We start from the raw sequence: 15,835 nt of genomic DNA, 5'->3' as shown, positions 1-15,835 counted from the left end.
CTCTGCTATCTGACTTCCATTGTGAGCCTGTTTCTCCTTCCCTCAGCCACTTTGCTCTTTCACCTTTTGGGAATGTGTAGAAACTTGGGCGAGTGCGTATCCGGTGTTACTCTGTACCGAATGATTCCTAAGGGCTTGGTGACTCCGTGGCTCCTCCCCATGGATCCAGGCAGCAGAGCTATTGGTTTGAGAAGTGAGTGGTTTGTTCAATCAGATTCCTTGCCTTCGAATGACAGTCTACATCTGTGCCCGGACTTCTGACAGGAACAGCAAAAGAATTTCCACCACATAACTTAATAGATTTTAGCAGGATGGGCTGGCAAATTGTATTCCTGCCTCCATCATTCCCACTTCCATTTTAAGAAAAGGAAGAGGAATCAACCAGCTCAATAAATGTCTTCCAAATACCCACTGCTCCTACTTTTATCTGTTGGGTAACTTTAGAAGCAACAGTGAGTGACCTGTAAACTGGAAGTTGATCTCATGACATTGCTTAACTTAACTTTGAGATTGGTAAACAGGAAACTCTGTAAGGTCTTACAAAGTATCAGAATCTGAACCAGCATATCACTGTCATGAAATACGTTGTTTTACAGCAACAGTACATTGCAATACATAATAAAAATATATAAATTACAGAAATATGTATATATAAAAAAATAAAATTACAGAAGTAGTACAAAAAGAGAAGAGAAAATAATGAGGTAGTGTTCATGGGTTCATTGTCCATTCAGAAATCTGATAGCGGATGGGAAGAAGCTGTTACTAGAAACCATGAGTGTGTGTCTTCAGGCTCCTGTACCTCACCCTCGATGGCAGTAGCGAGAAAAGGTATTGAGAAAAGCACAATGGATGTTGTGTTAATTCATTAATTAGGGATGACTGCAGTGAAAGATAGTACAGGCAGACCAGGCTAAAAGCCAAACTCCTTCTTCTATGGTGCTTCCATTTATTTTTAGACATTGATGATAACTGTCGAAAATATTGGAAATACTGAACAGGTCAGGTCAGATCATATCTGTGGCAAGAAAAACAATTGACGTTTCACCTAGCATGTTTTATATTAGAATTCCAACTTAGGCAGTTGTTTTGATTTTTTCGTAAGTATTGATATGGTACTTGGGCTGATTCAAAAACTCATGGTTCAGAGTGTAGTTTGGTCTGCTTAATTAGATCCTGAAAAATTACAGAACATGCACATGTTTCTACCTCAGTTTGCTTGAACAGGTTCATTATTCTTTATCCTAAATTCTTCATTTTTGCCTCACTGTGTGTATTTACATACTGCTGGAAAACTATATAACTATAAGTGATTAATAACTTCCCAATGTTTAATGTATAATGTGGCAAATACTAGATATTAAATATATATTTTACATTTCAATAATGAGAGTGATATTTACTAGAGACATCAACTAGATTAAAGTCAGCTGCTTAAAATTTATCAGAAAAAATTTCAGTCTTTGAAAAAACAGTGAAACATCAGAATCAGAATCAGGTTTATTATCATTGGCTTGTGTCATGAAATTTGTTAACTTAGCAGTAGCAGTTCAATGCCACACATAATATAGAAGAAAAAAGATAATAAGTAAATCAATTATAGAATATGTATATTGAATAGAATACAATGGTGCAACAAACAGAAATAATACATATTAAAAAATTGAGGTAGTGTTCAAGGGTTCAATGTCCATTTAGGAATCAGATGGCAGAGGGTAAGAAGCTGTTCATGAATTGCTGAGTGTGTGCCTTCAGGCTTCTGTATCTCCTACCTGATGGTAACAGTGAAAGAAGGGCATGCCCTGAGTGCTGGAGGTCCTTAACGCTGCCTTTCTGAGTCACTGCTCCTTGAAGATGTCCGGGGTACTTTGTAGACTAGTACCTAAGATGGAGCTGACTAAATTTACAACCCTCTGCAGTTTCTTCCAATCCTGTGCGGTAGTCCTCTCATAGCAGACAGTGATGCAGCCTGTTTTATTTTGTATAAGTTTATTTTATTAATTCAAGTTAATGTACATATTATTTTGTATAAGTTTTACTATAAATATTTTAACTGAGTTCATTTTATCACCTTTGTACTTAGGTGTGTCTTTCACCGTGTCAATTATCATGTACGCCGTTTGGATTTCAGCGGTATCTCAGATGATTGCGGGAGACATTGCTAATTGCACTTCCATTATAACCAACTTGAATTTTGGTGTAAATTATGGCTGGTCTTTTATGGCAGCTCCTTTTGCAGTATTGTTCTCTTTAATTTCTGGCTTACTTTTCATTAAAATCGCAGGTATGAATTGCAAGAGAAGTAATAACATCTTTTAAGCATTTTTGTAAACAACTATCTAAAAAGAATTTAAAAATCATAATTGTATGCATTAAAATATAGCAATGTTGAGACATTATAATTTGGAGACCCCTTATATTAATCAATTTATAATCTGAGGTAATTTTAAACTGCATCTCTACATTATGAATTTTCTAATCTGCCCATAACCTTTCATCTTTTATGAAAGGTTTGCATTCTGAGAAACTGCTGTTTTTTCAGAAATATAAAAGATTGGGCAATATGTAAATACTACTTAGATGCTGCACTTTCCTACATGCAAAGAGTGGCACACTATTTCTTACAGTGACAATTCGATTTATAAATTGATAAGGGACTCTTTGTAACAAATTTCCAAAGCATGTTACTTTTAAATAATCAAAACCACAAGGTAATTTCAAACTAATTTTCTGTTACAATCATCAGTTAGTTTAAGACTGAGCTGTTACTAGTCTCAGGTGACAAACCCTCTTTGGTTTCCTATGATGTGCATTGCTGTTGATTGAAGATCTGCTCCTTTGACTTCAAGCATTTTTGGCTACTACTTATACCACTGAACAAAATGCCGATGCAAAGAAGCAGGCAGGTTCAAGGCTTTATCTTTGATACTTTAATGTATTTCACACGTTTTGTTATACTTCAGATTCCACAATTACACTTAAGGTATTTTATTTGCTTTATCAATGTTGAAATCTATCTGGCCACTCTTTAACTAATCCAATCATGTTATACATTTGGTCAGCAAATATGTTCACTCTGTAGCATGATATAGTTCCATTCCACTGACCCATAGTTCATCTTTCACATTGTCATTATGGTCACTGTTCTGTGATTAGCCAATATATTGAGCTTTTCGTAGAAATCACAGGTTCAACAATTAATACAAACATGATCATGAATCAAACTTTCATAAATTTAAGATTTAGCTTTAATTGTATTTGTAATTATAAACATCTAACATAGTAATTCTGCAGATGATTCAAAGATTTCTGGTGGTGTCGACAGAAGTTTGGAAAGGAATACAGAGGGATATGGATCAGTTGCAAATATGGGCAGAGAAATGGCAGATGGAGTTTAGCCCAGCCGAATGTGAAGTGTTGCTCCTTGGTAGGTGAAATATAACCAGGCAGTACACTGTTAAGAACAAGACCCTTAGCAGTGTTGATGAACAGAGGGATCTTTGGGTTCAAGTTCATAGCTCCCTGGAAATGGCTGCACAGCTTGATAGGGAGGTTAAGAAGTCATATGGCATGCTTGCCTTTATTAGTCACAGCACTGACTTCAAAAGTCAGGAAGTTACCCTGAGGTGTTACAAAATTTTAGTTAGGCAGCATCTGGAGAATTGCATATAGTTCTAGTCACACTATTATAGGAAAGATGTCAAGGCTTTGGAGAGAATGCAGAAGAGGTATATCATGATCTTGCTTGGATTAAAGGGCAAGTGCTATAACAAGAGGGCTGTTTTCTCTGGAGGGCCAGAGACTGGGGGAAGACTTAATAAAGTTTTATAAGATTATGAGAGGCACAGGTAGTGGCATAGTGGCATCAGCACTGGACTTTGGGGTGGGAGTTCCAGAGTTTTTATCTGGCTGGCTTCCTGGCTCTCCATCTGTGCCTGGGTTGAGTGTCGAGCTAGCAACTCAACCTCATAAAAAACAACCTAGAGAGGGGTGGGCTCCACCAGGTTTCAGATGCCCAAGACATGCTGTACAATGAGCAATCACCAAAAAGATCGGTGCAAAAAGCTTGTCATGACGGCACCCCGACGACTCCACCAGGAGTTAAGGGCGTACACACACACACACACACACACACACACACACTAGACAGACAATGTCTTTTCCCAACGTTTGAAATGTCGAATTTCAGAGGGCATGTATTTAAGGTGAGAGGGGATCATTTCAAAAGAGCTGTGAGGGGCAAGTTTATTCCACTGTGGGTGTCTGGAATATCCTGTCTGGGTGGTGGTAGAGGCTGATACATTAGAGACTTTTAAGAGAGATGTAGATTGGCACGTGAACGTGAGGAAAATTGAAGGATATGGACATTGTGTAGTCAGAAGAGATACATTTAGTTAGCCATTTGATTACTCATTTAAATGGTTCAGCACTACATTGTGGGCTGAAAGGCCTGTTCCTATGCTGTACTGTGTTCTATGTTAAATCATTGCTTCAGAAAAATACATCCTATGAAATCCTGAATGTGACTTTGATTCTTTTATGATATGATAATCATCAATTTAAAATTTTACTATAAAGTGTTTTTTTGTTTTATAAAATAATAAAAATAGAGCTCCTAATGCATTTCACAATGAAGACTACAACTATATAGTGCACATAATTCAACTTATTTTCTCAGGTGCATTCATAAGTCCGGACAGTGCATTCAGTCTGTTGCTTTGGATGTCTTTTGATGAGATATCCATTTATACTCATTGTTAGAACTCCCTCACTCAACCCAAACACCTCAACACACTGAGAAGTTTTTCAAAACTCTCTGTTCTTTCCATCCCTACACTCTTCAAACTCAGCCACTCTTTGCCCCTCGCCAAGCAACTTACCCCTTTTATATTCCATTACCTATTAAATCTTCCTTTACATCTCCTGGGAGTACTTCTAAGATTCAGATATGTTGTTTAATATAAATTTGTTTCAGGTAACATTGTATTATAACTGACTTTGTTATGATGCAAACTGTAACTGCAGAGAACAATGGGAAAGTTTTGCCAAAAGAGCCATGTTCTAATCTAGTTTGAAGTTGCATGTCATCTTGGACAATAACTCCCATCCACTCCATAACATATTGGTTAGGCTCAGGAGTACATTCAGCCAGAGACTCATTCCACTGAGATGTAACACTGAGCGTCATAGGAAGTCATTCCTGCCTGTGGCCATCAAGCTTTACAACTCCTCCCTCGGAGTGTCAGACACCCTGAGCCAATAGGCTGGTCCTGGACTTATTTCCACTTGGCATGATTAACTTATTATTATTTAATTACTTATGGTTTTATATTGCTATATTTCTACACTATTCTTGGTTGGCGCGGCTGTCATGAATCCCAATTTCCCTCGGGATTAATAAAGCATGTCTGTTATTAATCAATTCTCATTATGCAGCACTAGATCTAAAATGCATTTTCCTAGTTGTTTCTCAACATATTAATCTGGAAAACCATTCCCAAACATCCCACTATGTTACCAAAATTTAAACTGTCCTGTCTTTACGTTGAATAAATTCAAAGGTTCAAAGGTTCATTTTATTGTCAAAGTACACATGTACAATACAACTCTGATATTTATCTTCTCCAGATAGCCATTAAATACAGAACAACAACCATGGATATTGATGATAGAAAGGACATCAACTCTCCCCACAGCACTAAATTGAAAATAAACACTGCATTATCCCTAGTTCATACTTCCTGATTTCCTGATTTAGTGGGCTCTGATATTGCAACTATTGTTTGATGCCCATAAATAACTCACTCCAAGGTTTTCTTCTCTTTGCTGTTATTAGATTCATTCACATAGGCTGTTGTAATTCTGTAATGATGATCAGCCCAGTCTCACTACTCTGCTGGTTCCAACAATTAATTGCAATTCCCTACCTCTTTATCATTTTTGCCAACCATCCGAAATGCCAAAAGCTCTGGAACATTCAGCTCCCAGTTTTGGTTACTATGTCACCACCTTTCATAGAAACATAGAAAATAGGTGCAGGAGTAGGCCATTCGGCCCTTCAAGCCTGCACTGCCATTCAGTATGATCATGGCTGATCATCCAACTCAGAACCCTGTACCTGTTTTCTCTCCATACCCTCTGATCCCTTTAGCCACAAGGGCCACATCTAACTTCCTCTTAAATATAGCCAATGAACCAGCCTCAACTGTTTCCTGTGGCAGAGAATTCCACGGGTTCGCCACTCTCTGTGTGAAGAACTTTTTCCTCATCTCGGTCTTAAAAGGCTTCCTCTTTATCCTTAAACTGTGACCCCTCGTTCTGGACTTCCCCAACATCAGAAACAACCTTCCTGCATCTAGCCTGTTCAATCCCTTTAGAATTTTATTCGTTTTAATAAGATCCCCCCTCAATCGTCTAAATTCCAGTGGGTATAAGCCTAGTAGATCCAGTCTTTCTTCATATGAAAGTCTTGCCATCCCAGGAATCAATCTGGTGAACCTTTTCTGTACTTCCTCTATGGCAAGAATGTCTTTCCTCAGATTAGGGGACCAAAAATGCCCACAATATTCTAGGTCCAGTCTCACCAAGGCCTTGTACAACTGCAGTAGAATCTCCCTGCTCCTGTAGTCAAATCCTTTTGCTATGAATGCCAACATACCATTTGTCTTTTTCACCACCTGCTTTACCTACATGGCACCTTCAATGACTGGTGTACAATGACACCCAGGTCTCGTTGCATCTCCCCTTCTCCTAATTGGCCCCCGTTCAGATAATAATCTGTTTTCCTGTTCTTGCAACCAAAGTGGATAACCTCACATTTATCCACATTAAATTGCATCTGCCATGAATTTGCCCACTCACCTAACCTATCGAAGTCACCCTGCATCCTCTTAGCATCCTCCTCACAGCTAACACCGCCGCCCAGTCACAATAATGACTAGATCATAGCTTCTTAGTTCTAATTTAGTTATCAATTCATCGAAGTTGTTGTAAATACTGTGTGCTTTTAAATATTTTCTTAAATTTTGTTCTAATATTTGCCCATATTTTAACCCAATTTGCCACTCATTTTTTCAACCATTTATTGATAGACTTGAACAGCATAGAAACAGGCTATTACCAACATGCCTATCTGTATTAATACTTCTTGACTACATGAATTCCTTCGTCCGTTATGCTCTTTTCTTCCAGTTGTCCACTGGCAACTCATTCGAACAAACCAACTAGTGAATTCTCCCAGATTATATCATTCACCTAAACTATGCCAGCTCCTATCAAAACAAAGCCAACAGTCTTATTCCCTCTTACATTTCATTCTAACATATTCTCTTTCAAATGAACATCTTTAGCCCTCTCCCCATTTTCCTACTTCCTATCCACACTGAGGAAAATTTACAGTGGGAATGTAACCTACCAACCTGCATGCCTTTGGGACGTAGAAAGAATCTGGAGCATCCAAAGGGAAACCATACAATCACAGGGGGAACCTGCAGACTCCGCACAAACAGCAACAAGTGTCAGAAGTGAATCTGAGTCAATGGAACTGCAAGGCAGCAATCCTACAACAAAGAATGCCGAATTAAACAATACATTTATAATAATACTCAAATATTACTTAAATAGTAAATACAAAACACTCCTCCCTGCTTAGCTAAAAACTCCAACACTATATAGAATACATCTCAACTTATATAAATATGAGTATACTATATAATACAGCTACAATATCAATATCCACAGCATAGTAAATTATAAGTTATCTTATTTAGAGCTAAATATTTAATTGCTGTGGAGTACTTCTTACTCTTGTTGAATAATTTCATTCCTGACAATGCTGTCACTCTGCTTGGCTGTGAAAAATTATTTCACTTGTGGCTGTAAAATAATCTGAGGTTCTGGGACCTTCTCCATGGTGGTTGTAGGAGTTGGCTCTGGGACTGCAGGAAGTGGTTCTGACAGAAAGGATCCCTTTCTTCTCAAACAATTAACTCTATTCTCCTCCATTGATTGACGTGCCATCTCCAGATGACATCAGAGACAATCTCCACTGTGTAGCAGAATGGTCCAGTACTGTCCTTAATTTATCCAAGTGCTGACTTCTGATCATTTCTGTAGACTCTCACCAGGACTGCCTGCCCAGGAGTGAAGCATCCCTCAATTTGATTCAACTGATTGTCCTGCATACTCCTTCTGACGTTGGGTTACAGGAGATCCAAACGTGAGCACAAGGAATGAGCCAGGAATAGCACTGCTGCTGAGTTGTTGGTTAAGCACCATCTACCATGCAGAAATCCATGCTAACTATCTCTAATCAGTCCATATCTATCCAAACACTCATACATCCAGTCCCTTAGAATATCTTCCAACAACTCTGCCACTACTGATGTCAGGATTATTGGTCTATAATTTCACGGTTTATATTTTAAAGCCATTCTTAAACAATAGAAGTATATTAGTTATCCTCCAATCCTCCAGTACCTTTCCGGTCACTGTCACATGTATCAGTATTACAGCAGACTAAAGGGAATTATAGAGCCCATGAAAGATGAGTTGTCCAGAGTTGATTGGAAAAGAACACTGGCAGGGGTGATGGCAGAGCAGCAATGGCTAGAATTTCTGGAAACAATTTGGAAGTCACAAGGTATATACATCTAAAAGAGAAAGAAGTATTCTAAAGGAAAGATGACATAATCATGGCTAACAAGAAAAGTCAAAGCCAACATAAAAACCAAAGAAAGGGCACATAATAGACCAAAGATTAGTGGAAAGTTAGAGGACTGGGAAGTTTTTAAAAATCAACAGACAGCAACTAAAAAAATCATTAAGAAGGTAAAGATGGAATACAAAAGTAAGTTAGGTAGTAATATTACAGATAATACCAAAAGTTTCTTCAGATACATAAAATGTAAAAGAGAGGTGAGAATAGATATTAGACTGCTGGAAAACAATGCTGGAGAGATAGAAATGGGGGACAACAAAATAGCAGATGAACTGAATAATTATTTTGCATCAATCTTCACTGTGGAAGACACTAGTAATATGTCACTAGACACTAGTTCCAAGTGTCGGGGAGCATGATGTGTATGAAGTTACCATAACTAGAGAGAAGGTTCTTGGAAAACTGGAAGGTCTGAAGGTAGATAAGTCACCTGCACCAGATGGTGTACACCCCCGAGTTCTGAAACAGGTCACTGCAGAGATCGTGGAGACTTTAGTAATGATCTTTCAACAATCAATAGACACTGGAATGGTTTCAGAAGACCGGAAAATTACAGATGTCATTCCACTCTTCAAGAAGGGAGACAGGCAGAAGAAATAAAACTATAGGCCAGTTAGCCTGATCTCAATGGTTGAGAAGATGTTGGAGTCAATTATTAATGAAGAGTTCTCAAAGATACTTGGAGGCACATGATAAAAAAGCCATAGTCAGGAAGGTTTCCACAAGGGAAATCTTGCTTGTCAAATCTGCTGGAATTTGTTGAAGAAGATGTGATAAGTAGGATAGACAAAGGAGAATCAGTTGATGTTGTGCACTTGGATTTGCAGAAGGCCTTTGACAAGATACCACATATGAGACTACATAACAGGTCACGAGACCCGGGTATTACAAGAAAGATTCTAGCATGAATAGTGTGGTGGCTGATTCATAGGAAGCACAGAGTGGGAATATAGGGAGCCTTTTCTGACTGGCTGCCGGTGACTAGCAGTGTTCCACAGGGGTCTGTGTTTGCACCAATTCATTTTACATTATATGTCAATGATTTGGATGATGGAATTGATGACTTTGTTGCAAAATTTCAGTCAGTCTGAAATGCTGGAGGGGCAGGTATCTTTGAGGAACTAGAGAGGCTACAGAAGGATTTAGACAGATTAGGAGAATGAGCAAAGAAATGGCAAATGGAATACAGTGTTTAAAACTACATGGTCATCCACATTGGTAGAGAAATTAAAGGGTTTCCTAGTTTCTAAATGCAGAGAAATACAAAAACTGAGATGCCAAGGGGCTTGAGAGTCCTTGTGCAGGATGCCCTAAATGTTCATTTGTAGGTTGAATCTGTGAGGAGGGCAAATGGAATGTTAGTATTAATTTCAATAGGCCTAGAATATAAAATCAAGGACATAATGTTGAAAAATTTTTAAGCACTGGTGAGGCCTCATTTGGAGTATTGTCATCAGGTTTGAGCCCCTTATCTTATAAAGGATGTGCTGAAACTGGAGAGGCCTGAAGGAGATTCAGGATTGAATGGATTGTCAGAGGAAGAGCATTTGTTGGCTCTAGGCCTCTATTCGCCAGAATTTAGAAGAACGAGGGTTGACATTGAAACCTATCAAATGGTGAAAGATCTTGATGGAGTGGATGTGCAGAGGATGGTGGAAGAGTCTAAGACCAGAGGACACAGCCTCAGAATAAAGGGGTGTTCTTTTAGAACAGAGCTGAGGAGGAAATTCCTTAGCCAGTCAGTGGAGAATCTGTGGAATTCTTTGCCACAGACAGCTGTAGAGGCCGTCTTAATGGAAATATAAGGCAGAAGTTGATAGATTTTGGATTGGTTTGGAGATGAAGGACTATGTGGGAAAGGTAGGAAATTGGGGCTGAGAGGAAAATTGGATCAGCAATGATTAAATGGTGGAGGACACTCAATGTGACAAATGGCCTCATTCAGCTCCTACATGTTATGGTCTTATGGTTGCTAATGATGATTTAAATATCTCCTCTACAGCTTCTGCACTTGACTCCTGCAGGGTCTAAAGGAAATCCCTTTCAGGCCCTGGGGATTTATCCACCCGATTTGTCTCTTGACAGCAAATACCTCCTCCTCGGCTCCCGGTGGGATCAAGACCGAGGGGTGACCCACAGAAACCTAAGGAAACAATATTCACAATGCCCACTATCCAGGGATATGGGCCAGCACAGATCACTAATCTAACCAGTTGTCCGAGACCCAGTGGAGACCAGCAGTGGAGTTTAGTTCCAACATTATTTCTGAATAAAGTCACACTAATTTATAGATGGGTCCAATCTGTTATACAAAGTTGTGTTCTAGGAACTTCCAGGTTCTTCTTACTTGCCTTAATTTTCTTCATCCGAGCCTTCCTTTACATCCAGTCTTGTGGCAAAATATCAAAGAAACACACGGGATTACTCAGTGTTTGACTAAATTAACATTTTTAGCAGTAATGTAGATCCAAATATGGTTTACACAACTAGTCGTAACTTTTTCTATTCCAGAGTATTCTGTAAAATTGATGGAGGGAATAAGCAGTTGATGTTTCAGGCCAAGGTCCATAATCATGACTGGAAAGAAAGGGGGAAGAAGCCAAAGTAAGAAGGTGGGGGAGGGGAAGAAGCACAAGCTGGCAGGCAATAGGGCAAACCATATGAAGGGGAAGGTGGGTGGGTGAGCAAGAGGGAATGAAGTAAGAAGTTAGGAGGTGGTAGATGAGGAACTAAAGGGCAGAAGAAGAAGGCATCTTATCAGAGAGGATGGTGGACCATGGAATAAAGGGAAGGAAGAGGGGAACCAGAGGAAGGTGATGGACAAGTAAAGAGAATGGAAGGGGTGAGGGGTTATCCAGAATGCAGATTGACAAAAGAGACAAGTGGCGAGAAGGGAGTAATTATTTGAAGTTAAAGAAATCGAAGTTCATTCCGGCAAGTTGAAGGCTACTTGCTGCTCCAATCTGAGTTTGACCTCATTGGACAAAGAAGGAACATAGTGGGTGGTCCACTGTGGGGGTGAGGAGAGGGGGGTGGTGTCAACCTGAAATTATTAACCTGCTCAGTTGAGAACAAAGTTATATGAAGTAATCATAATTACTTTGTTTTAAATAATGCCATGGATCTTACCATTGTATACAGTTTTTTTGTGTTATGTACAGCTCAGTGTGAATTGGATTAAGAACCAATTGTTAATCCGTAAGTGTTTAACTGGAGTAGATATCAATTTACGTCATGATACAAATTCTTTAAACATCATTATGCTCCTTTTAGCTAAATCATACAGATACATATGAACAAATTCACAGGTAATAGTCATTACATAATATTATTCTGGTCAATGTTATTATTGGTCAGCTTTCTTCTGTAGTTTACCTAAACTACTTCTGTGCCTGAAATTTTAATTTAAGTTGCATCTAACAGTTAATTAAAAGCAAAGAGTAAAATGCACCTTTCATCTCAAATAAATAGAATATTCTCAGTGAATTAAATACTTCAGAGTGCTAGCATCAGTTTTACCTGGCTTTTTGTTGGAAGGGAGCGTTCATTGTGAAGCACACATGACAATCATGTGTGGAAGCAAACTCATCTCAAAGAATGTGCCAGGCCTTTCAGAACCCCCAATCACTGTATAGCTTGGTTGTCTGATGATACCCCAGTTTGGAATCCAATCCGGAAACGGACATTACTTCTAGACATTACATTCAGGAGCAAACTTTTCTCTTTCCCTCTCAATATTGTTTTCATTTCCTGAAGATTTGCATTAACTTCCTAAAATAAAAGCAGTTCTTCTTTATATATATTTTCAGTTCCTCCTGATTGGTTAGTCCTCAACCAGTCATGTTCCAGCTGTTCCACTTTGTTTACAATCAAGTTCCATTCTTACTGAGATCAAGACCTTCTTCCTTGTTAAAATTCTTATTCTTCAGCCTTATTTCAATGGCTTCCTTCACCAGGTAGTACCAAAACCCATTGGCATGCCACGGTAGTTTTGTGTTGTCGAAGTCAATCCTATAGCCATTGCAAATGCATGGGAGATGGATGACGGGGACATGTATATATACATCCTGATAAGATGTGCCTAGACATCATCCCTGATGAAGGTGGCAGAGTTTGTCATTAAAACGTTGGTTACAATCGATACCTGTACCTGGCTGGAAGCCGGAGAAGAGTTTACTTGTTATATAATTCAGGAAAGCACTAGATCCTTTTTTGTAAGTTATTTCAGTGAAGTTCAATTTAAGCAACAAAAATTTCATTTCATCATTTAACCTGGCACTGTACAATAATTGGAAATATTGAAAATTTTTAAGAATTTCGATAATGATATCGGTATTCCAATTTCCTTTCTCCTTTGTTTTCTCTGTGTATCATATCATCAATGCCATTTACATCATATTAGCATCCTTTGTCCCATTTACTTTGTCTTAACTTCCATTCATGCTCTGAATTTTCTGTTTGGTCTTTCATGGTGTATACCGAATATGAACATTCAGCAATACAGCAAGGAGTAGGCCCTTCCCGGCCTTTCTACCAATGACACTCCATTTTTGAGTGGGGTAAATGCAGGGCTTGGAATGGTGAATAATACCTTTAGCCTGGTATTATTTTGAGGCTGCAAACAAATCAGATCACTTGCCTGTGTCTCCATCCTCAGAAATTACCGTAATTTTCATAATTCTCAGTCCCTCTCAACTCTTAAGTACAGTAGGATTTCCTTTCATTCTTCCATCTAGGTCATAGGTCACAGAGCTCATTGACAAAGAGCAGAAATGGGCCCTTTGGCCCACCATTAACCACTCAATTACACAATCTTACATCAATCCCATGATTAGTTTTGATTAATTTCCCCTCATTCACATACCCCCTCCTCAGAATCTATGATTCACCTCCATATTTGGGACAATCTGCGGTTGCTAATTAACCTTCTTACTATTTTGAGAATGTGGGTGAAACTGGATCACTTGGATGAAGCCACAGAGTGAGAGGGAGGATGTGCAAACTCCATGGAGACAGCACCAGCGGTCAGGAATAAAGCTGCATCTCTGGTTCAATGGCTCCTCTGTGCTACCACAAACATGTCTCACATTTCCCAGCAGTTTTGTTGTAGCCAGTTGTGACCTAGTCCTCTACCACAGTAGCATCTGAGTGCTTGAATACGATATTCATTTCTACTCTTTCAGCAAGTTCAGTTCAATTTCTTCCAGTGGTCAATAATTGATTATAATGGCCTTATTTGCTGGGTCAACAGTGTTAATCATATACATAAGAACATAAGAAATAGGAGCAGGAGTAGGCCATCTGGCCCATCGAGGCTGCCCCGCCATTCAATAAGATCATAACTGATCTGTCCGTAAACACAGCTCCATCTATGTACCTTTTCCCCATAACCCTTAATTCCCCTACTATGTAAAAATCTATCTAACTGTATTTTAAAGATATTTAGTGAGGAAGCCTCAACTGCTTCCCTGGGCAGAGAATTCCACAGATTCACCACTCTCTGGGAAAAACAGATTCTCCACTTCTCCATCCTACATCTTCTCCCCTAAATCTTGAGGCAATGTCCCCTAGTTCTCATCTCACCTACCAATGGAAACAACTTTCCTACTACTATCTTATCTATCCCTTCCAAAATTTTGTATGTTTCTATAAGATCCGTTTCCATTTTTCTGAATTTCAGAGAGTATTGTCCCAGGCAACTCAATCTTTCCTCATAGGTTATCTCCTTCATTTCTGGAATCAACCTGGTGAAACTCCTCTGCACAGCCTCCAAAGCCAGTATATCCTTCCTCAAGTATGGAGACCAGAACTGCACACAGTACTCCAGCTGTGGCTGCACCAGTACCCTGTGTAGCAAATTTTGCTACACTACACTGTCCTCTCTTCCAAGTCATCAATGTAAATGGTAAACAGCTGTGGGCCCAGCACTGACCTCTGCAGCACCCCACACGCTGCAGGCTGCCATCCTGAGAAGCACCCATTTATACCAACTCTCCGCCTTCTATCGGTTAACCGATTCATTATCCATGCCAGTACACTTCCTCCAATTCCATGCATCCGTATCTTATATATAAATCTTTTGTGCGGTACCTTATGAAACGCCTTCTGGAAATCCAAGTATATGACATCAACCTGTTCCCCTCTATCCACTGCACTCATTATGTCCTCAAAGAACCCCAGTAAGTTTGTCCAACAGGACCTGCCCTTTCTGAATCCATGCCACAGCTGTCTAATGGAACCACACCTCTTCAAATGTTTCGCTATTTCTTCCTTAGTGACAGCTTCAAGCATTTTCCTGACTATGGTTGTTAAGCTAATTGGCCTATGGTTGCCCGTCTTTTGACTAAAACCTTTTTTAAAAAGTGGCATGACATTTGCTGTCTTCCAATCTGTCGGGACCTACCCAGAATCCAGAGAATTTTGGTAACTGATTATCAACACTTCTACTATGACGTCCGCCAATTCCCTCAGCACTCTGGGATGCATCCCATCAGGACCAGGGTACTTATTTACCTTCAGCTCCTCTAGCTTGCTCATCACTACCTCCTTATTGACAGTGATTTTATCGAGGTCCTCACTTCCTATTTTGTCCACAACATCATTCTTTGGCATATTAGACGTGTTCACCACTGTGAAGAGCGACACAAAATAGTCGTTCAATACCTCAGCCACTTCCTTATCACCCAATATCAATTTCCCTTTCTTGTCTTTCAAGGGACTACGTTGACTTTAGCCACCCTCTTTCACTTTATATATTTATAAAAATTTTTGCTATCTGTTTTTATATTTTATGCTAATTTACTTTCATACTCTATTTTCCCTTTCCTTTTTTCATGTTTAGCTGTTGTTTGTTACTCTTTAAAGTTTTCCCTATCCTCCAGTCTCCCACTACTCTTTGCGACTTTGTACACATGAGCTTGTAATTTGATACTGTCTTACATTTTCTTAGTTATCCAAAGCTGGCTCTCCCCACACTTACTGTCCTTACTTTTGACTGGAATATAGTTTTGTTGAGCTCTGTGAAAAATCTCTCTGAAATTATTCCACTGTTCCTCAACTGTCCTACCAAATAGCCTGTGCTCCCAAACCACATTAGCCAACTCCTCCCTCATCCTG

The 15,835-nt window shown here is 39.2% G+C and overlaps 1 protein-coding gene across 2 annotated transcripts in view; it reads left to right on the top strand.

Moving 5' to 3' along the window:
* LOC132391346 (transmembrane protein 182-like) overlaps positions 1-4,521 on the top strand; it is a 40,118-nt gene extending 35,597 nt beyond the window's left edge. For both annotated transcript variants that reach the window (XM_059964404.1, XM_059964405.1), the window contains one exon: positions 2,084-4,521. In XM_059964404.1, the coding sequence (XP_059820387.1) occupies positions 2,084-2,319 (236 nt within the window). In that variant the 3' untranslated portion in view covers positions 2,320-4,521. The remainder of the gene's footprint in view (positions 1-2,083) is intronic.
* Positions 4,522-15,835: the final 11,314 nt, after the last annotated feature.

Source organism: Hypanus sabinus, chromosome 3 (assembly GCF_030144855.1).
Source record: "Hypanus sabinus isolate sHypSab1 chromosome 3, sHypSab1.hap1, whole genome shotgun sequence".
NCBI lineage: Eukaryota > Metazoa > Chordata > Chondrichthyes > Myliobatiformes > Dasyatidae > Hypanus > Hypanus sabinus.
This window is presented reverse-complemented; position numbering and strand designations above follow the sequence as displayed.